The sequence below is a fragment of the Pongo pygmaeus genome, chromosome 16 (genome assembly GCF_028885625.2).
Source record: "Pongo pygmaeus isolate AG05252 chromosome 16, NHGRI_mPonPyg2-v2.0_pri, whole genome shotgun sequence".
NCBI lineage: Eukaryota > Metazoa > Chordata > Mammalia > Primates > Hominidae > Pongo > Pongo pygmaeus.
This window is the reverse complement of record NC_072389.2, coordinates 93,749,111-93,771,728: the sequence shown is the minus strand read 5'-3', so window position 1 is coordinate 93,771,728 and position 22,618 is coordinate 93,749,111. Positions and strand designations below refer to the sequence as shown.

Below are 22,618 nucleotides of genomic sequence, written 5' to 3'. Positions count from 1 at the left end.
GTTCTATTTTTTTAACTTAAGCTGCCCTTGTGTTCTGAAATCAGTGTTAGGGGAATGGATAGTGGGCTGTTTGATGGATCCGCAGACCTCCTGGATCTCACTGAGGAGTAAAGAAGGAAAGAGGGAGGGCACGGGAAAGGCAGGGAGAGGAAAAGGAAGGCCTGTGGCAAGGAGTAGCAGAATGTCAGCAACAGCTGCCACCACCAGTAACATTTGTCTAATCCAGACCCTGGCCAGGATCCCAAACCATGTTTCTTTTTTCTGTTCCATAGCTCATGGCCCAAGTTGCCCAGGTTATGTTATTTTCTCTGGGGTGGGGGTAGGGAATGGGACTGAATGTCCTTTATTCCTGTGAAGCCTGTCCTTGAACTGTAACACCAGCCAGATGGTCAGATAGGAACCTGGTCTCTGGTGGCGGGGAGGTGGGGGCGGTCCTGCAAAGACTGGGGAAGGCAGACTGAAAGAGCCTGGCTTTCAGAGGATGTTCTCCAGGGAGAAGTCTCAAGGGAGCTTGGGAGTTGGGCAGGGACTGTGGCTGAGCCTCCCCAGCCGGGAAGCTAACTGTCCTCCTCCTTTTTGTGTTTGGTTTTCAGTTGACGAAGTGAGTCCCACACCTCCTATCACTGTGACCCACAAACCAGAAGAAGACACTTTTGGGGTGAGTCACTTCTTGGTCAAGAGGAGTGTGTTGACTGGCATAGTCATTTTCAGACTTCATTTGTGTTGCTAACTTTTCCAAATATTATCTTACTTGAAACTTTGAAAAAAAAGTAATGAATTGAACTACATTCAGGCAGTTTAAACCTTCCTTGTTGGATGGAAATAGTTCATTGTTTGAGGAAGTCTTTGACGATCTGCTCCAAGCCCTAGGGTTCAGAAAATCCCCAGTCTGTTAGGAGCCCAGCTGGGCCTGATTTGCAGGGGCTGCTAACTGTATAAGTTTCCCACAAAAGGGCAAGTTGCTCAGGGCATCTCTTTGGGTGGGTTTTCAAATGCCCACTCCTACTATTTCAGAGCCTAAGATTACTCTGGGGAGGAGGAGAAAAGATTCTTTTTAGAATCCAGATCTTTTCGACTCTCCTGGATAAGAATGTTATATAAGGAATTTTAACATGAAGATGCAGAATTCACTTGCTAGTTAAAACAAAATTAGAAGCCTCTCTAGGCTTGTTTTTGCATCTGTTAGAATGGCCCCAGGTGAGAAGGGGCTCAGAACATTGAATCGTGGAACTTTCTCTAATCAAACTGGGTAATTTATATATTTTTAAATGTTCTTAGGGTCTTATAGATTTCTTCTTCTAAAGACCTTACTCAGTGTTGCAGTTCTGAGAAGGCTACAATTACTATGGCAGTAGGACTGTTCTTATCTGGGCACACACATTATTTTCAAGGAAATTGGGTTTTCCGTGATTGTTGCTGACTCTCTGTTTCTGGTTCCTCATAGGTATCCATAGCAGTTGGACTTGCTGCTTTTGCCTGTGTCCTGTTGGTGGTTCTCTTCATCATGATCAACAAATATGGTCGACGGTCCAAATTTGGAATGAAGGGTAAGGTGGGAGTTTCATTTTCAAGGGTGTCATGGGGGGAAACATTACTGCTTTTGATCAAAAGATACTGTTTTAATCTCCCATTGCTCTCTGAGAGGGCCTCTGATCATGGGGTCTAAGTAGTACTGGTGGAAACTCCTGTTTGCCGCTTGTTCTTGGTAATTATGGATTGAAGGCAGTGTTGGGATCTGTGGGAACCAAACTGTAGATCCACATGGTTTTGTTTTGACTGCTGATAAACATCGCTTAGAAGGGCTTATGCAATGAGGATAATTTGGAAAGGAAGTTGGATTTCAGGGCAAATGAAGAGGGACTTTAGTTTATTTTCATTACGGGTGGGTAAACGGACTCCTAGTTTGAGGACACGGTTTTCCTCTTGTTTTTGAAGTTGTGTTGGGAAGGCATCAGCACAACAAGATGTAGGGTAGACTCTGGCATTGGAAAGCTGCCCATGCAACGGGATCTCAGCACGTAGCTCTACACAGAGTCCCAGAGTGGATGCCAAGAGCAACATGATTTCTAAATCTGCTGGCTGGCTTCCATGACATACAGTACTCCACTCCACTGTGGCAGGGTGGGGTGGTGGGATGTGGCTCTTTGCCAAGGCTCGGGTAAGGGGACTGGCATGAAAGGGGTTAACATGGTGAATTAGCATCCACCTGCCTGGTCTCAGAGATGGATGTGACCAAATGGTTCAAGAGAGGCTGGGTACCAGTTCCAAAACAGAAACTTGAATTTCAAGATATACTCCAAGCTGGGGTTTCCATGTTTGGCGATATTGGGTGGGGGTGGGTAAGGAGGGACGATAAGAGGTTTGACAAGTTATCAGTTTGCTGAGCCCAGGACTCAGGTTGGTGTTATCTGGTGAGACTATGGGATGTGTAGAGAGATGAATTTCTGTAGATTCTCTGCATGAGCTTGTGTCTGTGGTTGGGGACCTTGGGGCTCAGGGACTGAAGAAGAGTACATGAATGGCATTCACAGAGATGGTGATCCTCTGAGTTGCATGCAAATGTTGGAGTATTTGTGCATGGAACCAAACTAGTCCGTAGCTTTCACTATATTCTCAGAAGCCTCTGTAACTCCTTGAAAATTCAGAACACTGATATATAGGGAAATACCCAGAGAGGATTAGAAGGGTAGAAAACCCTGTAATCCCAGCTACTCTGGAGGCTGAGGTGGGAAGATTGATTGAGCACAGGAGGTCAAGGCTGCAGTGAGCTGTGATCACACCACTGCATTCCAGTCTGGGCAACAAAGCAAGACCCTGTCTCGAAAACAAACAAACAACAAACAAAAAATGGGTACAGGGTGCCCTGTTTCCAAAAGGTTTCTGCCTTTGCACTCTCTGCTCTTGATGAACCTGATCAAGTCACAGCAAAGCAACCTAGTTTTTCTTAAGTCATCTGAGATATTTTGACCAAGAGAAAGACATGTGCAGGCAAATTATAAAGATGGGATGGAAGTTTGGCTGGAAGCCAGATGACTTAAACAAAATCAGACCACTCTTAGGCACCTAGATTGGAGATGTCTTATCTGCAAACACAACATGCCAAACAGGGCTTTCTAGATCTAGAAGATGAGACAACCACTGAGTGAACGCACAGCTTTCAATCTTTGGATAATTCTTGGGCTCCTGGTTTTGAGGACTGGCACTATTATTGACTGTGCAAAGTTTTCCTACCATGCAGGGAGCTTTTATAGCTCTTCCTCCTTCCACCTGAGAAAACATCAGGACCTTGACCAAAGGGAAGAATGGGGCATTATTGCTCTTCCCCTGAGGAGGCGCACCACCAGCTGAGACCCTGCAACATGCTTGGCAGTGCTGTGAGAGCAGATTTTTCCTATTAATTGTCATCCTGTTTCTGGAACAGCGTGTCCCCATGTCGGATGGATTAGGCAGCACCCAGGGTGGTGCCTCCCCTCAGCTGTCCTCAGAGCTTCTCCCAGCCCCTGCTCCCCTATCCCAGGCAGACCTTCCTTTCTTGGCCCTGGTTGGGTCAGGAGAACATGTCCACGTAGGTGGAAGTGAAATATCCTCTATTGTAAAGTCAGGCAACTTAAAGAAGTTATACTGGAGTTATAGGCAAGATGAGATGGTGTATCTAAGACTTACCTTGTTTAGAATTCAGCCTGAATCTCTTTCATCTTTATGAAGCCAGATTATGTTTAGGTCTCACTTTAGGATAAATAAGGGCAAACCAAAAATAAAATTCTAAGCCCCCCAACCATCGAATGCATCCCTCTTCTCAACAAGGGCATCCCAAAGTTAACCTGAAAAACTAGTTCGGACCATGATGGGAAGCAGGGAGCCATACATGCTTCATTAAACCCTCCTTCTTTTTGGAATTACTGATAGAATAGACTCGTTAAATCTGATGAGAAACATTTGCAATCTAGTCTGTCCGATGCCTGCTACCTGGAGGCTTCATCTGCATCATAAAACCTTGGTCTCCATAACCTCTTATTGAACCTTCCTATTGAAAATAACTCTTTCAACCAATTGCCAATCAGAAAATCTTTGAATATGCCTATGACTTGGAAGCCCCTGCTTCCAGTTGTCCTGCCTTTCTGGTCTGAACTAATGTACATCTTACATGTATTGATTGATGCCTTGTGTCTCCGTAAACTGCATAAAACCAAGTTGTGGCCCAGCCACCTTGGGCACATGTTCTCAGGATCTCCTGAGGGCTGCGTCACAGGCCATTGATCACTCATATTTGGCTCAGAATAAATCTCTTCAATTATTTTACCGAGTTTGACTCTTTTCTTTGACATAAGCAAATGCCTCAAGCTGCATTAACCTTTGATCTTTTATTGCCAGCGAGCATCGCAGTCTTGGATAAAGAGTGATGACACGGGTACCAGAAGTTCCCCACCTTTGACTTAGGGAAAGCCTTGTCTCTTCACATCCACCCCAGTCTCAGTTTTGAATTTTCAAGTCTGGGTGAGAATCTACAATGCCACTTAATTGCTCATTGGCTTCAGCAAAGTTACTACCTTCTCAGTGCCTCTGTTTCCTCAACTCCATAATGGTAATAATACTACCTCCCTCACTGGGTTGCTGTGAGTGTCGAGATCTATGTGTAATTGACATATCAAAAGGCTCCATGGGAACATTTCTCCCTTCTTTTCTTTATGTATAAACCTTTATAGGTTCTTTTTATTGCCTTCCAAAAAGGGCTGCCCATCCAAGACTCAATCATGCCCTCTTTTGTCCTGCACAGTGTTTAGTAAAATGCCTTTATTATACGCTAATCCCAGTACATTGTCATTTCTTTGCTGATAGACCATATGTCTGTCCTACTTGACCAGGAGCGACCTATGGCAGAAATCACAGATCCCTCAGCCTAGTATGCCTGAAAACACCACGCAACATTTGACAATTGCTTGTTGAATTTAGAAATGAATGACTTTAATTTTAATAGTAAAAAAAGTACAGCTTATAAATTAACAATGGGCTAGTTAGAGTTAATAGGGAGATCTGAGATATCTGGGCAGTAGGAATTCGTGAGATGATGATAGGGAAAACTCATAAACAATTCCCCATCCACATCTGAGGGCCAGGTGTGTCAACAGGGAGGGCCTACTAATAGGAGCTTTACTTCCTTCTGAGAAATAAAAAAAATACAGAAAAAGACAAAGATTAATATAACAAACACCCATATTCCCTCCACCTAGAATAAATGACTTATTGTTTTGTTTTATATTTGCATTTACTGCTTTTAGTTTTGGAAGATATAAAATATGACTAAAACTAAAACCCCTTTAGTCATCCCCCTGGTCCTATTCCATCCCCATCTCCATAGGCAGCCGCTAGCCTAAGTTCAGCATCCTCCAGTTCACTGACTGAAGCTTCTTTCCCTGTATCTCTGTCTCTGTCCGCTGTCTCTCCCCTCATGGCTGTCTCCCAGATAAACTCACACCTCCTGGACTGCCAAATTAGCAACCACCTCTACTACATGAATGATGAGTGGCTAAGGCTGGTAAACAGTTCATTTTCATACTTCTACCTATATGTATATGTACACATATATGCATATGTCTCTGTATATCCATATGTAGACACACAGACATGCATATATATCAATACACTTACAAAATGCATTACTCTGTGCGTGTTTTAATTTATATTCATGCTTATACTCTCAGTAACTTGCATCTTGCTTTATTTCCTTGTCATATGTTGGAGATCTCTCTCTGTTGGTATGTGTAGGAATCCCAATGGGTGCCCATTTTATGGGAGATGAATATATTAACCAGATCTCATAGAAACAAACCGAACATGCTTTGTCTCAGAGCCCTCCAACTGCCATGTTGTTGATCAAAATTTTGGCTTGGGGAGGGGGTCACCTTGGGACACAAGCTCATCTTCTTTTGGAATCACAAAGGCTTTAAGATGGTGCTAAGTGTACAGTGGGGGTTTCTTTTTGCTATTGATGAAGTCTAATGCTTCAGAGTGGCAGGGGTGATTTGTGAAGTATTTGGCATGTCCTGGGCACTGCCCTATCAGCCAGCCCTCCTGCTGGAGCAGGGCCCTGGAGGTCCCCACTGTGCTAGACATTAACTCTTTGATTGTCAGATCATGGGGTGGCCAGGGTGGTTGGGAGGTGGGTACTTGTGGGGTTCAGGGCATGGGCTATTTACTGCAGCTACAGAAACATATAAAAATATTTCAGCATTTTAACAACTAACTAGAGTGTACCCTTGCATCCTGGGCCTGGAAGTGAGATGGTTCAGAATTTAGGCCAAATTCATTCTCATAAAATATTGTTAAATTAGGCATTAAAAGATCATGACAGTGATCTGGCTGGGCTCTCCTGTATCTGTATTTCCAGGTGAAGAAACTGAGACCCAGACAAGGAAGTGACTTGCTTTGGTTTGGCTGAGTTTTAGCTCCAACCACTTTCCACAGCAACACTAATGCCCTAACTCCTTTGTCTTGGCTGCAACACTGTCCACATCCACAGTGCACCATCATCATTTCACGTGGTCATTAGAACAATAACCAGGCAATAGGTGTTAGTGTGTCTGAACAATAATAAAACTTGCTGTGTAGTTTTCATATAAGGTGAGCATCAAAATTACTTAATAGAAAGTATAAGGTGAGCATGATAATTATTTAATAGAAAAAGAAGCAAGTGTGTGGATCTTTTGCAGCCTGTAAAAAAAAATATACATTATTTGGCCTCTTTTCCTCTTGACCACCTCATAAGTATCTTCAAATACTTCTAGATCAGAGATACTGTGAGAATTACTTCACACTTCTTGGCTTCCTCTTACTCCCATGGAGAAAACAGAATAATTGTTTTTCAGAGCTGAAACAGACCTTAGGCTTATTAGGCTAATGTGCCCATTTTACAGCTAAGGAAACTGAGACCCAGAGAGATGCAGTGATGTGCCAGAGCACACAGCTAGCAAGAGCCTCCTGGCCCTGCTTTTCCACATACTTGACTTGTGCGGAGAACCTGGGAGGGTCAGGGAAGTGAAGCTGGATTATGAATACATCAGCTCAATCCCTCCAAGGCTCTGATTAATTAGCTTTGAATGTTGTCCCACTTAAATGGGGCTTTTGAAAATTCTCTTATTAATCCACTTTTTCCAACCTGGGGCACTCGTGGCCTTGGGGAAAGATAGGAGCTGATGGAGGAGTAGGCTCCAAGAACTTCCTTCATTTATTTTCAGACATGCTAGAGACTGCACGCGTGGCAGGGCAGCGGAAGTGGGAAGGCTGGGAAGGAAGGGCATCAAGAACTGCTGCTTGGGCTTTCGGCAATGCCTTAAGTGCCTCATCAGCAACCACTTGCCTTTCTTCCTAATGGCTGGATGTGTGCTGGTGCCTCTGATGGGCCTGCGGATGAGCACTTGCAGGACTGTTCCATTGTAAATTAGCGTTAGTTAATAGGTACTTAAAGTAAAGTGGTTGCCTATTTGATTATGATTGGGGGTTATTAACATTTTTTTCCATAAACAGATGGTAACTGTCCTCTGAGTGGATTGTAGAATCCTGCCAGAGTCTTGATTTGGAGGGACTGGCTCCTGCCAAAAGATCTCAGGGGCTGCTGCCACATTGAACGATCTTGTTATCCTGGTTTCACCGCTTGGTTAAGGGAATGATTAGAGTTGGGAAGGAGTCATTTCTGCCTTCTCTCCTAACCTTGGGGCATTGGACTGAGAAGAGTTCCTTCCAGGTGGAGGGAGGTAGGGGTGGGAGGGATCTTGGACTCCTGAGGTTTGATGCTGTAGGTTGGCATTTCTTTCTCAGCTGGGACAGAGTGTCCCTGTGTCTTAGCCGTGTGTGCAGAGCAGGGGAATTGGTACTGGAAGTGTGGTGTGCCATAGGAGATATCTGAGGTGACTGAAAGGGGGCTTGGACCATGGATGAAAGCACTATTGGTATTGTTGAGTAAAATAGTTTCCTTCGCCCTGCACAATACACTTATTTGACTACATTTAGCAGGGGGTCAGAAACCAAGAGCAGTGCAAGGCAGACATGAAACTGGGTAAAGGAATTGGGTTTCCTGGCTTCCCAAGATATGTCCATTCTTTTTTCCTCCTTGTTTTCTTCCTTCTTGACTTCTTTTTCTATTTCCTCCTCTGAATTGACATGTGCAAGGGAGGAGGGTAACTTTGGCCCTTGCCATGATCCCGTACTTGGGATTCCTGGTGTAAGATGACTCTTTGAACATAATGTTGAGAGTGGTTTCTGGCTTCTTTCCTGTGTTGTGATCCCAGGGTCCTCGTATTCTCCTAACAAATGTTTGCATGCCCTCCTTCTCTTTTCTGACATTTGACAGACCTTCCAACCACCCCCCTCCCTCAAAAACGCCTAGTATTTGACCAATTCTAAATTAAAGAGGTTAGGTTTGTAGCAGATCCACAGGCAGGACATAAATTTATAGAAGCCAGGGGTCTTCTGCTTCTCCTTCTCTGCTTTGAACTTCATTGAGAGGCTCTGACTGCAGACAAAGCCCCACCCCTCTTGATGACTGAGTTCTAGAATGTGGTGCTTGGAGCTTTGAGAAGGCTGGAAAGCCATGTGTGTTTTTCTGGCATGCTTTTGCTGCCCTGTCCTTTGTGGGAGCTTTACAGGGGTGCAGTGAATCATCATAGAAGTCCCTACACGGTCACCATTGGTCGTGTGGAGGCTGAATTTGCTCTGAAGACTCCAGCGAACCAAATATTCCCTTGCATTGACTCCCCTATTCAAAGGGAATTCCCTTGAAATAGAGGCTGATGCAAAATATTTTTCCTCTGTGGCTACCTGCTAGCTGGCTCTTCTTGGCAGGCCTCTCTATCCTGTTCAGCAGGGCCAAGGATGACCACTATGCTTGGCTCTATAGCCAAAGTGATGGCATCTCAGGTTCATTTAGTTTTGGCAGCAGAACACAGTGTTTACTAACTTGTGTTGTTGCAACCGGCTCCCACAAGATTAACAGCCCCATGATACCTTACCCAGTTTAGAAGTTCTTCACCTTTTGTCCCTTGCTACTCATGTGACAGGTGAGATCACATGCCTTATGCCCTACTGTGGATGTCACCAGGCTTTCCCAAAAGTGCTGGCTGTCACAGTAATTTTACACCTTAGGAAACTATAACAGAAGATGAGTTAGTAAATGAGATTTTAAAAGCTAAGAATAAAAGTAAATTCAAACTGATTTTTGGCTTTTAAAAAGTCACAAACTTTAGTAATTTATTTTTCATCAAAAATCATGGTGACATACTTCCTCACTGATCCCAGTTATCCTACGATATCACGGTACAGGATGGAAAACCAAGAGGGGCTGGGGTTGCCAGCTTTGACTTTCTAGCATCCTTCTTTGTTCCAAATGTTTTTTACCCCCTGCAAAGTCAGGTTGTGGAAACTGCTGCAACAGACCCCGTCCTGTCTTCTCCTGGCACGTTCTTCCTCTCTCTGCATATTCTCCTCTGGGTCTTGGAAGCTTTCACTTGTGCAGAAGAGGCATGATGATAGGCTTTGGCTGATGAGAAGCTGTCACGTGGCTGCAGTACCCAAGACCCATGTTTATGCAGCTCATTCTCCTGTGAACTCTGCAGAGGGCTTTAGGATGGTGAGAGAGCAGCCCTGGAAACCAAAGACAGCAAAACAGAGAGATCAAAACAACTGCTAACTGGAAAACACGTTTTTGGACTAGGGGAGAAAAACCACATGCTGAAAATAGCAGCCACCAAGCCGACGGCTGCAAATCCCCAGCCCCAGGTCCTTGACACCCACTGCCCTTTGTGCTGTGGTTCCTCATGGAGGATGAGCTGGGCAGGGGAGTAGAGAGGAGTGCACTGCAGGTGGAGGAATAGCATCCTTCAGCCAGCTGTACTTCCAGCAAGCAGGTGTGTCTGCCACCTGTTCCAGGGAAGGAAGCAGAAGCCTGAGGTTGGTCTATCTCTGGCCCTTGCACTCAGAAGGGTTAATAACACTCCCTGTCTCTCTTGCTCACTACCCCAGCATACTTAGAGAGGGACCAACCAAGTTACTCTGGTGCCTGCCTCTTTATTCTTTTCTCTCGGATCAACTCTGTTACAGCCAGAGGGGAATGTGCTGCTGGCTTCCTCCCTAACAGGATCGGCTACCTAATTTGTGTGGCCCAGTGAAAAATGTTCAGAAAAGATTAGAATTTCCAGACAGCTACAGCACAGCATTAAATCCCAAGCTAAGGTTCTTTTGAGCATGGAGTCAGGTCACAGGTCCACGAAGCCAGCTCTGCTTCCTGAATACAAAATCCATCATGGCTTAAGATCCTAGCTCCTTTGTCTATCCTGAATGGTGATGAAACAGGTATTTCTGTACTTCCTTTTAGAGAGAAGCTGGGATTTGGGCGAAAGACAAGAATATCAGTTGGTTTTTTACTTCTAATCATAGTAGGGGAAGAGAGTGACAGGCATAAAGCATTCATTGAGTACCTACTGTGTGCCAGACATCTAATATATCTTCAAATATAGGGTCTTCTTAGGTGGCTATTATTCCCACTTTAAAGATGAGAAAGCTGCTCAGAATTGTTAAATCGCTCAAGATCATGTACCTGGTAAGTATCAAAACTAGGTTTTAAATGAGTTTATTCTAAATTGTTGGTTCTCAATCTTAGCTGCACATTCTAAACATCTGATAAGATTATATAACTTCCCAAACCTAGGCCACACTCCAGGTCACTTAAATCAGGGGTGGGTGTTCTTTTTTAGTTCCTCTGGTGATTTCTATGTGCCGCTAAGGTTGAGGAACAATGGTCTCAATCCAATAGACGTCCACATATTTCACTGGTTCTCCAAGTCATTTATGTGGTCTGCAGACCAGCTCATCTGATAATGCTGGGAGCTTGTTCAATGTGCAGTTGCCTAGGGTTTACCCCATACCCACTGAACCAGACTTGGGGTGACTGGGGGACGAGCAATTTCTCTAGGTGATCCTGAATGATTGCTGGGGTTTAGGAACTACCATCCTATACCCGTAGAGAGACAATGGCTGATAACATGAACGGTACTTCTCAAACTTCAACATGCAAGTGAATACTGGAAGATTCTGGGGATCTGGTTAAAAATGTGGATTCTGGTTCAATAGGTCTGGGGAAGGCTGAGAGTCAATATTTATCACAAGGTCCCAGACAATGCTGCTCTGTGGACCATGCTTTAAGTAATAAGGGGTTAAGTTACTGGTAAATACTTCAGGCCTGTGACCTGGGAACTTAGATCACCTCTCTGCTTTTTGTTTTTTCCTGAGTGCCAATTGCAAAATGAACCTGCCTCAAAGGTCTATGGGCTGGGATTTTGTGACTATAAGATTACAAACTATAACCACCACTTTTTTTTTTTTAAAATTTTTGTATTTTTAGTAGAGACGGGGTTTCACCACGTTGGCCAGGCTGGTCTCGAACTCCTGACCTGAGGTGATCCACCCATCTGGGCCTCCCAAAGTGCTGGGATTATAGGCGTGAGCCACCACGCCAGGCCTCTATAACCACTACTTGTAAGGCATTTCAGTTCTATCCTCTTTGGGATAATATGCCTCTCTTCTTTCCTAAAACTGTTTCTGTAGTGGCTTCCTTGGTTTGAAACCAAACTGCCACCTCTTTCCACATGAGGGCACTTGTAAGGTCTGCTGCCCCAGTTGATTTCAGTAAACTGTCAGGTCAATCAACACTGACGCCCCCACTGAAGGAGTGGGGGCAGAAGCTCAGAGAGTCTAGCAGGCAGCGGGCAGCCGGCATTCCCAGCTCAGAGCTCCTTGAGCTGCTGCGACAGTCATTCCTCTCTTTCTTTAGAAACTTCTTTATCCTGTTTGCTCCCCCTCCCACCCCGATCTGGAATGAAATGTTGAGGGCTATAGAAAACCGGAAAAGCTTGTGCTGGCAGGCCCCGGAGTGGCTCGGAGTGGATCTGTCAGCGGGCGGAGGAAGCCCCATGGGTTAAGTTGGTGGGCTGCCCGGGCTGCCCGCCGGCCTCAGAGACACTGCCCTGGGTGGTGGCTGGAATCCCATTCTTCCCAGTCTTGCTGCTCTGGCGGTTGGTATTCACACTGGAAGCCTGCCCTGCCCTCCAGTTTACTGCGGAATAAGAGTTGCATAGTTGGCAGAAGACCAGAGCAGTTTCCAGGACTGATAAGTCCTGGAAATGCCAAGCCTTTCTACCTGACAGGCATCTTGAATTCAAAGGGCCTCTGTGCTGGAGCAGCCCTGCAAACCTGTTCCCAGGCAGGGTCAGAAGAATGGCAGCATCTGTCTATCTGCCAGCAGGCCTTGACATGAAGCCCCAAGGAGGGCGTCCGGGTGGTTCCAGGAACTGCCTTTCAAAAGTGAGTCCTTCCAAATAAATGGAGTTCAGTGGGTTGGCCTTGGACCAGTTGAAGGGGGTGCAGAGGGGCACCCTGTTGTTGGCCTGGGCTCTAGGGGAAGCAGGCAGGATTTGAGTACTGTTATGAGCCATTATGTGTGAAAATGGCTCCCACAGCACCAGCCCCCTGCTTTGCGCCTGCTTTGCAAGGGGCATGCCAGCCCGATGGGGCTGTGTGTGCTGCTTGCTGCCTTCTGAGGAGAACCGCTATCAGAAATCAGGGGCCATCCAAGAGCTTGGGAAAATGGACACTAATGTTGGCTGTTGCCCAGTGTGTAGAATGGGGTAGCCTTTCTGGAAAGTGGCTTGACAATATTTATTAAAAACCTAAAATCATGAAAGCCCATGCCTACTGACTCCACTTCTGAGAATTTAACCTAAGGTAATACTCACAAATGGCTATCCATATTTGTGGATATGGGTATTTATCCCAGTGTGACTTACAGAGTAAACTTGATAAATAAATAATTACTTACAGATCTAACAATAAATGACTAGTTAAGTATTAATACATTATGGTCCATATATATTATATAATACAATGCAGACCTTAAAAATGACAACTTTTAAAAGTAGATATTTAATGTTTCTGAAAGGATACATATGCAAATCATAAGAAAACCTAATAGTATAAAAGATAATGGAGTAAAAATGTGAGTTTCAGTCCCTCCCTAATTTCCTACCACTGGGATAACCATTACTTAGAGGTTCTTGCATATCCTTTCAGAGATAGTCAAGGCTTATGCAAGGATATGTTTCCCTGTTGCCTTTGTGCAAATGCAAGCTTGTATTCACATTATTCTGTGCCACATTATTTCTGCTAACAGCCTGTCTTTGAGATGATTTAGTATCAGTTCATAGAGATCTACTGTGTTCTATTTTTATAGTTGCATACCAAGAATGATATTTTAGCAATATGTATTGACATGTGAACATGTTTACAATATATTTCCAAGTGAGAAAAGACTCCAAGCAGCTTCTCTAGTGCCATTTTTTTGTTGTTGTAAAATAAAGAGAAAATATTTTTATACACATACCTAGGAAAAATACTGGGATCATATGGAATTATACGTCAGAATATAAACGGTAGTTATCTTTGGGTGGTGGGATTTGGGATGCTTTTTTATTTCATCTTTTGTGATGTCTTCTGAGTTTTCTGTATTGAACCTTAAAAACAAAACAAAGCAGATGTGAGACCCATGAGGACAGTGGAGCTGTTCCTCCCTCAGTGGATCCAGAGGCTGACTCATTCCCCCACCCAGGATCCATCTGCCCCTTTGTGGTGAAAGCCACGGCTCTGGTGTCACTTAGGATTGCTGACTGCACAGAGCAGGATTCCCATAAGGTTGCCTCATGCCACGTGCTTGACAGTCATTGATGGTGGTGTGTGTATGTGGTTGTTGGTGGTGGTGGGGGATACTGATTAAAATGCAGATTCCTGGGCCACATCTACTGAATCTTATACCTTGATAGTAGGCCCTGGGAATTTGCATTCTTAAAAAACAGGCTGGGTGGTCATACTGCCATTAAAGTTTGAGAAACTATTGTGTAGATGAGGAATTTGCCAACTGTTTCATAAAAGAGCAGAGAGTAAATATTTTAGACTTTGCTGGCCATATGGTTTCTGTTGCAATCACTCAAGGCTGCTGTTGTAGCATGAAAACAATCATCGCCAATATGTAAATGAATGAGCGTGGCTGTGTTCCAATAAAACTTTATTTATAAAAAACAGGTGCCAGGCCAGATTTGGCCTGCAGGCCATAGTTTCAGACCCCATAATTTCATGTTACCCTTAAAAAAATTAGACCAGCTGTGGTGGCTCACGCCTATAATCCCAGCACTTTGGGAGGCTGAGGCGGGTGGATCACCTGAGGTCAAGAGTTTGAGACCAGCCTGGCCAACATGGTGAAACCCCATCTCTACTAAAAATACAAAAATTAGCCGGGTGTGGTCGTGTGCACCTTTAGTCCCAGCTACTCAGGAGGCTGAGGCAGGAGAATCACTTGAACCCAGGAGGCAGAGGTTGCAGTGAGCCAAGATCACGCCACTGCACTCCAGCCTGGGCAATGGAGTGAGACTCTGTCTCAAAAAAAAAAAAAAAAAAAAAAAGAAATTGATCAGTAGGTGGGGGAGTCTACCAAAAGCTCCTTCTGTTTTGAAGAAGCAGGTCATAATATTAATAGCTACAATTAATTAAGTGATTATTATATGCCTGGCAGTTTTCAGACAAAGCCTACACCTTAATACAGCCCTGCATAGTAGCTATACCAACAAGGCCATTGAAAGAACAAAGTGATTAGCCCAAGCTTACATGATCAGTAATGGCTGGGTTGGTCTGAATGCAGACTTGGGGAGGAAACTGGTAATGCCACAGTCCTATTACTCTCTGGTCTTTGGGAAAGAATGATTTCAAAATCTCTTCCCAGGGCATCAGGCACACACAGGTCCCTCTAAGCCCCCAGCCTAAGGAGGAATAGCCACAGCCATGCACTTGGTGGTGGTACAGATCCTGGGGTAACTGTACCTCCCAGATGCCTCAACTAATTGGGGTCGTGAGTGGTGTGGGTTCTTCCAGGTGCATTGGACAATGCTCAGGTTGAGGTGGCTCAGTTCACTTTCTTGAAGGGGAAGAGAGTGCTGTTGCTATAGAAATAGCTCAGGTCACCGTGCTGGACCTTTCTGAACCCTGCTGCTCAGAGTCTCCCATCACTGGCACCAAGAGCCTTTAGAGCCAGGCTCCTGACAGGAGACTTTCTTGCGTCCCTGCCCCAGTGACCATGAAAATTTCCAGATGGCCAGTGTTAAACATTCACCCTGCTTTAAAGCCAATGGAGATAGGTTAGTGCCCTACGTGTCTGCAGACAGGGCTGGCCAAGAGAGACTGTGGCAGTGGCAGGCAGAAGGCAGTCCCTTGCTTCCTTCTGTCTTCTTCCCAACCCAGCCTTCCTGACCCTCAACCACATCCCGACTCTAGGGCAAAGAAAAACCTTCTGAGCTGAATTCAGCCTCTGGGGCCGATGGTTCAGCTTGATGGCTTTGCCAGCTAGCAACGTCGGTGGTGCTAGTCCCCTGTGAGGTTACTATTATAAAAATACTAGTGTTTTACATTTATAGACAGCCCAGTTTGCCTTGAGATGTTGGTTTATTACATAAAATCTTGAAGGCTTGGGCTGCTCATTGGATTAACTGAAATAATGGACATAAAACAGAAACCAGAGGCTGGGCATGGTGGCTCACGCCTGTAATCCTAGCACTTTGGGAGGCCGAGGCGGGAGGATCACGAGGTCAGGAGATTGAGACCATCCTGGCTAACATTGTGAAACCCCGTCTCTACTAAAAATACAAAAAATTAGCCGGGCGTGGTGGCGGGAGACTGTAGTCCCAGCTACTCAGGAGGCTGAGGCAGGAGAATGGCGTGAACCTCGGAGGTGGAGCTTGCAGTGAGCCGAGATCGTGGTACTGCACTCCAGCCTGGGCAACAGAGTGAGACTCTGTCTCAAAAAAAAAAAAAAACAAAAAAAAAACCAGAAACCAGAACTTGGAATCCAGAACCCAGAACACACTGCTCAGTCAAATAGTAGCAAATTGTATCATTGTTACCATCCATATTATGAGAATCAGTAGTCCACACAGCAGCCCCCTTAAGTTGATATTATCATTCTGTTTTTCACACATGAGAAAACTGAGATTCACAGACCCTGCTAGAGTTCTAAGGAGGGTCAGCAGGTTTGTCTGGCTTCCAAGCCGCATGCTCTTAGTCACTATCACGCATTTTAAAGTCAGAATATAAGGAGACCTAGGGCTGCTGGGAACCTTAGGGAGTCCCCATCCTAGGGACCTGCAGAAAGCCCTTGACAGATTATTCTTCAGTTCCCTCAATCACCTGAGAGCCTCCTGCCTTCCCACAAACCAGTGAGTGTCAAATTCCCTAAGCTAACAGCTTCATACTGTCCTCGTATCAGTTAATAAGCTGCTTACCCAGCCTCAGGTGGACATTTGACTGTGGGTTAATGGGGCCTTTTTTGGCCCTGGTCCTGGCCCTTTAATCCACTCTCCCACCCCTTTCTGCGGTCTTTCTCTCTCTCCAAGGACGCAAGTATTAGTACTTCAGGAAACAACACAGCACCTCCTGGTAGAAACCTCAATTCCATATTGCACTTGAGGTCGTGACTAGCCACCTGCCTTGGAAGGACCCTACCCAGGTTCAAGGAGGCAGCTTAGGCAGATGTGAAGCAGCAGCCTGGATAGATGCCTCAGCCATTGAGCCCCAAACCATGCCCAGGGGTGAACCCCCACCCCATCGCTCATCATCTGTATCTCAGTGAATTTCCTGTAAACTAGAGACATAGGAGTCATTCTTGACATGTCTTCTTGCCCAGTCCCCATCTCTTTACCCCTCCCTGCTCTTGCACAGCCCAGTCGTGTCTTTGTGATCTAAATATTTCCTGAAGTTGTCCCGTCTCTCTTTGCACACTGCCACCCCTCCATTCCCTCTGGAATCCTCCCACATGGCCCTGGACCTGGCCCCTTCGGTGTGTGCCCTGCTCTGCAATCACAGTAGCAGACTCATGACTTTGAAATGAAAATGGGGTTCTGTAGTAGACTCCTGGTTCTGAAATGAAAATTGGGCCCAGGAGTCTAGCCCCTGCCACGTCCCCAGCCTCACCAAGCTATAGGGTTTCCACTGCTGCCAACCGTGTTCCATGCTCCCTAAGACTGAGGTTCCTCATGCACCTTCCCTCTGTAGCACTTTGCACAGTTATTGACAGGAGCATTTGATTAGTGCTTTGCCTCTCCAAGTAGACTGTTGGGTTTGCTCACTGCAGCACCACTCATGTCAGCAGACCACTTAAGGCATAGGGTGCACGAATGTCCTCTGGGCCCCTTGGGCATTGCAGCCAAAGGGCTGGAACCTGGAGCTCCTCCTCTGACCACCCCTAGTTTTGTTACTACTGTGATGAAGATATAATCTGGGATCTTTCCTTTTGGTGCCTGTGGATTGCCTGTAAGATGGAGACAGGGATATTCAGGGGGAGATTGTTCTCCTCCATCCAACAGCTCTTGCCTTGCATTTCTTCCTTCTGCCTACTCCACGGTGCCCGCAGACAGGAAGACACTAGGGCTGACCTGCCTTTTCCTAAGATCCCACCTCCATGTTTATCTGATCTTCTTTCTTCCTTATTGTCTCATTCTTTACCCACCACTTTGTGCAGTATCTGGCCAATCCTATGGCTTCTTTTCCATGCCATGACACTAAGATTTCTTCCGCAGTCATGCTACTGGGGCTCATTAGAATTTAGAGCTAGACAGGCTGGGGTCGAATCTCAGTTCTGCTGCTTGGGAGCTGTGGGACTTCAGGTGGCTTATGGACCATTCTGGGCCTCCACACCCTCAGCTGACAAACGGGAGGGATAATTCTTATCATACAGGGTTTTATGAGAATTAAATGAAATTGTGTATATAAAGCAATTAGCTTAGTCCCCAGCTGTGTAGTAATCACTCAATTAATATGTTGAGGGGAGAAATCATTATGATTTTTGCTGCACTCAGAAAAGCTGTGAGTAATCCACAGGTTCCATTATGGCTGTGGTTGATAGGCCTGGTTTTATGGTAGAATCACATGGGGATCTTTAAAAAATTTCAACAGCTAGGCTACTCCCCCAGCCAGTGGGTCAGAATCTCAGTGGATGGGCTCTTGGTGTTGGTTGTTTCTAAAGCTGCTCAGGTGATTTTCAGTGAGAAGCTAAGGCTGTCAGCCTGGGCTTTCTCATTCCCCCCAGCCCCCCATCTCTTTCTGCCAGAGCACGTATCTTGGAACTTAAAGGAATAGGAGGGATGCGGGCTGAAAACATGGCGGGAAAAGCTCTCTTTTATTGGGCTCCCATGATGTCTCTGGCACTGTGCTTGGCGCTTCACTTTCATGTTTCCATTTGATTTTCACTGTGAACTTGTGATACAAAAATTATTGTCCCTGCTTCTTTTAGAAGCTTCAGGAAGGACGAGCTCCTTGCTTAATGTCAGGTATTAGGTGGCTTAAGGATGAAGGACCACGATTCGAGGTTGGTGAGGTTGGGGGTCAGGACACTGTCTCCTCTTCTCTCCCTCCTGCAGCGTGTTCCTTTGGTGAGGTGACTGAACGCCCCAATTTTCCCCACCCTCCGCGTGAGGCCTGACTGCTGCACCTGTCCACTGCAGTGTTTAATGACCCAGCCCGCTTGCGGCTCACCGGGCCCTCACCAGTGATCTGCCACCTGTTCTACCTTGCGCGGTCGTGCTGTTTGCTTAAGGGGGAAATTTAAGTGCCTTGCAAAGACTCCCCATGGATGGGGGGAGAAGCATCGCTGGCTAGAAATGGGAGCATTGTTGTTGTTTTGTTATTGCCATCAATTTCCAGGCACTCTGTTGGGTTGGAAAATAGTGAGGGGGGGATGGGCAGAGAGAGGGAGGGATTCTTTCTTGTCTGACTGTGCAAGTGGATTAGAGAGAGAATTCTCTCTTTCATAGCTCCTCGAACTTTATGGTGCATGTGGAGCCCTGGGGATCTTGTTATGATGCAGATTCTGGTTTGATAGGTCTGGGGTAGGGCCTGAGGTTCTGCGTTTCTGCCAAACTCCTTATATGAGGCTGGTCCTATTGGTCTGCTAGCCACACTTGGCTTAGCAAAGCTTTAGCTTCCAAGTGAGGGAGACTTAAATCTATTTTTTGGCCCCTGCAATTTTTATTTTGGAAAGTGTCATGGAATGGTATAGAAATCTGGGTTCTAGCCCAGGCTACACTCTGATTTATCTTTGGATATCTTTTGAGCTTCACTTTTATCCTCTATAATTGGAGGGATTTGGATTAACGGCTTCCAAGGTCCCTTTCAGTTGTAACATTCTATGATTCTGTCAGTTGGAGAGGGTAGATTAGAGGGAGCATGGAGTGAGGAGGATGGGAACTAGCGGGAGGTGGGAGTTGTCAGGAGCACCCACTGCATATATGGGCTATTCTTTTTAGGATCACCAGGTTTGAATCCTGAGAGGCCAGAAGTGAGGAAAATGGGAAATGAACTTCCTTTCGTGCTGTGTGTCCAAGATCCCAGTGTAGACTATGAACTCTGGGCAGGTAGTGACAGTGACTCTTACTTCCTAATTCACATACTTGGCTTCTCCAAGTGGCAGGAGTGTATTTGGGGATGTCAGCCATTCTGTGGGTTTCATGGAGGGTAGGCACTGTGGAATACAGATACAAGCAAGGCACACTTTTCGTCCTTAGTGAGCACAGTGTTTTCTTAAGAGAATGGCATATCTTTCAGAACCTGGAGTCTTGCTGTTACTTTCAGATTGGAACTGCTCTTCCTGATACTGTGTGTCCAGCAACTGGGGTCTTTGCCTGTGGGCTACTGTCAGCATCTCCTGATGTCCTGACTGTTGGTTCTGGGTCTGCCCCTACCTGCGCAACACTGTATCTCTAGGATGTCGCTTGCTCTCCGCCTTGGGGTCCTCTACTTGCCTGCCATTGGGATGTCTCTGCTTTCTGCCCCTCTCCCCCTTGTTGGTCTCTTGGATGCCCAGGTAGTGACCACTTCCAGTTTGGCTTCTCCCACTGCTGACTGGGACTTAATGATGATAGTACGTTCTATTTGGTGGGTTCAGGTCTGAGATTGTGTGATATTTTTATGTTGCTATTCCCTGCAGAGGATTTCGCACACAGGCAGGCTTTATCCATTCTTCCCAATTAGACACATCTGTGTGCAAATGGCTAGGCCTTGGGCTCCTGTCTCTCACTGTTCTTGAGAGACCAGGAATGGGCCACAATTGGGCCAGGGAGGGCTTTCAGAACAGGGAGCCTGTGAAGTTTGGAGACAGAGTCCTGGTGTGGATGGGGGTGCTACCATGACCTCTTCAGTTCTTCTAGACCAACAGAAGCTCTTGAAACTGTGCATTGAGCCTAGGAAGGGACATGCCTTTATTTTGTACTTTATAGATTTTCTTTTTGAGACATGGTTTCACTCTGTCACCCAGGCTGGAGTGCAGTAATGTGATCGCGGCTCTCTGTAGCCTCCAACTCCCGGGCTCAAGTGATCCTCTCACTTTAGCCTCCTGAGTAGCTGGGACTACAGGTGCATGCTGCCATGCCTTGCTAATTTTTGTATTTTTTGTAGAGACAGGGTTTTGCCATGTTGCCCTGAACTCCTGAGCTCAAACGATCTGCTCACCTCAGCCTCCCAAAGTGTTGGGATTACACGTGTGAGCACTGCGCCTGGCCTGTGGACTTATTTTTATAAAAGGAATATATATTCATTACATAAAAATCTAGAAAATATTGTATTAAGAATTAGTGGTAATCTTATTATTCAGAAATGACCACTGTTAGCATCATATGTGAATACATATATGTAAATGTATATATGTACATATGCACATATATCTATGTAACTGTAGATCTGTACCTAAGTATCTATATTCCCATAATTTTTTTTTATTATTTTCTGAGACAAAGTCTCACTCTGTCACCCAGGCTGGAGTGCAGTGGCATGATCTCAGCTCACTGCAACTTCCACCTCCCAGGTTCAAGCGATTCTCCTGCCTCAGCCTCTTGAATAGCTGGGATTACAGGCACACACCACCACGTCCAGCTAATTTTTTTGTATTTTTAGTAGAGACAGTGTTTCACCATGTTGGTCAGGCTGGTCTCGAACTCCTGACCTCATGATCCGTCCCTCTTGGCCTCCCAAAGTGCTGGGATTACAGGCATGAGCCACATGCCCGGCCCATTCTCATACATATTTTAAATGTATACTTAAGTGAAAATGGTCTTGAGCAATTCAAACAGTGTTTGACCTATTTTTTTCACACAACACTGTTAAGCATCCTCCCGTGTCATTCAGTAACCCTGTCTCTAGCTTTTCCATTACTCTGCAAAGCTCATTTTCCTTTCTTACATTCTTTCTTCTTTTCACGTTGCTTGTGTATTATACCATTTCACTTGGTTAATTCAGAATCTAATCCATTTGCCCCAAGGCTGCATGGCAAAAGGGCAAAGTATGCATTTATAAAATGTGAATGAGCATAAGGAAGACACAGGCCAGGGTTGCTCAGCTCCTTGGCCCAGTAAAGCTCCCTCTGTGCGTGTTTTCAGCTTGGCTTTGTTCAGGGAGCCTCTGATAGGGGGAGCTTGGCAGAAGCCAAGCCAACCTTGTCCTGCTGGCCGCTGTAGCAGCCGCTGCATCCATTAGCAATTATGGGTCATCCACTGTGGGGCATTTCAGAGGCCTGAGGGACACAGCTCTGCCATGAGCAGAAACCACTGGGGCAGCCGGAATGGACCAATGAAAATATGTAATCTTGACAACAGAATCCTTGAACATATGCACACATACACACCTACAAATGCTCACAGAGTGCGATGGAGGCAGCAGAAAGCAGTGACTACGGGTGAACACTCTGGGCTAAGACTGGAATTGGAGTCCTAGACTTGAGACTTTCTTTTTGACTTGGGTGAGGCACTTAAACTTTCTGAACCTCTGCTGTCCTCATCCGTAAACGTGAATGGTGCTCACATGAGAAGGTATTGAGAGATTTGACTGGGATTACATATGGGAAGCATTCGGCATAGGGGCTCCACATGGTCCATGCTCAGAAAGTGGCCACCACTGGCTTAGTTTTAGGGATCTCAGAGGTGGGGGAAAGGCAGTGCTTCTGGTGTGTGTGTGTGTGTGTGTGTGTGTGTGTGTATTTCCACTCATGAGGTACCTTTCCTTTGATGAATGTATAATACTTTAAGGAGTTATTTTTATTTAATGTCTGTGTGAAGCACAAGGAAAAGATACAGCCCTGCTGATAAATCCAGACCCAGAGAAGCAGCGTATGTGGAACTAGTGGAGCGTGTACTACACCAATAGTAGGGAGATGCAGTTCTCCTCCTGCCTCTGGGACTGCATGGCTGTCTGGCCTTAGCTAGTCACTTGCTCTTTCTGATCCTCTCTTCTCATTACTTGGAATGAGCCAGCTGATTGGAACACCTCATTGCTAAGGTCTCTTCTAACCCCAACCATCCATGATTCTTTAAGGTCGCAGTGGCTAGGTCCTTGGGCCTTCCTTGAATGTTCGCCTAATTCTGGAGAGTCATTTCTGACACGTTAAATGTAGACAGTCAGACCAATGCTCTCCAGCACCTAGGAGAGCTGCAGATGGTGCCTGGAATTGGCAATGTTGAGAATAAGCTGGGGAGGAGGAGCCGTAGTTAACAAT

General features: G+C 45.7%; 1 protein-coding gene across 10 annotated transcripts in view; it reads left to right on the top strand.

The window, feature by feature from the left end:
- NTRK3 (neurotrophic receptor tyrosine kinase 3) overlaps window positions 1–22,618 on the top strand; it is a 388,853-nt gene that overhangs the window by 134,888 nt on the left and 231,347 nt on the right. For all 10 annotated transcript variants that reach the window (XM_054450812.2, XM_054450810.2, XM_054450811.2 and 7 more), the window contains 2 exons: window positions 594–658; window positions 1,445–1,547. In XM_054450812.2, the coding sequence (XP_054306787.1) occupies window positions 594–658; window positions 1,445–1,547 (168 nt within the window). The remainder of the gene's footprint in view (window positions 1–593; window positions 659–1,444; window positions 1,548–22,618) is intronic.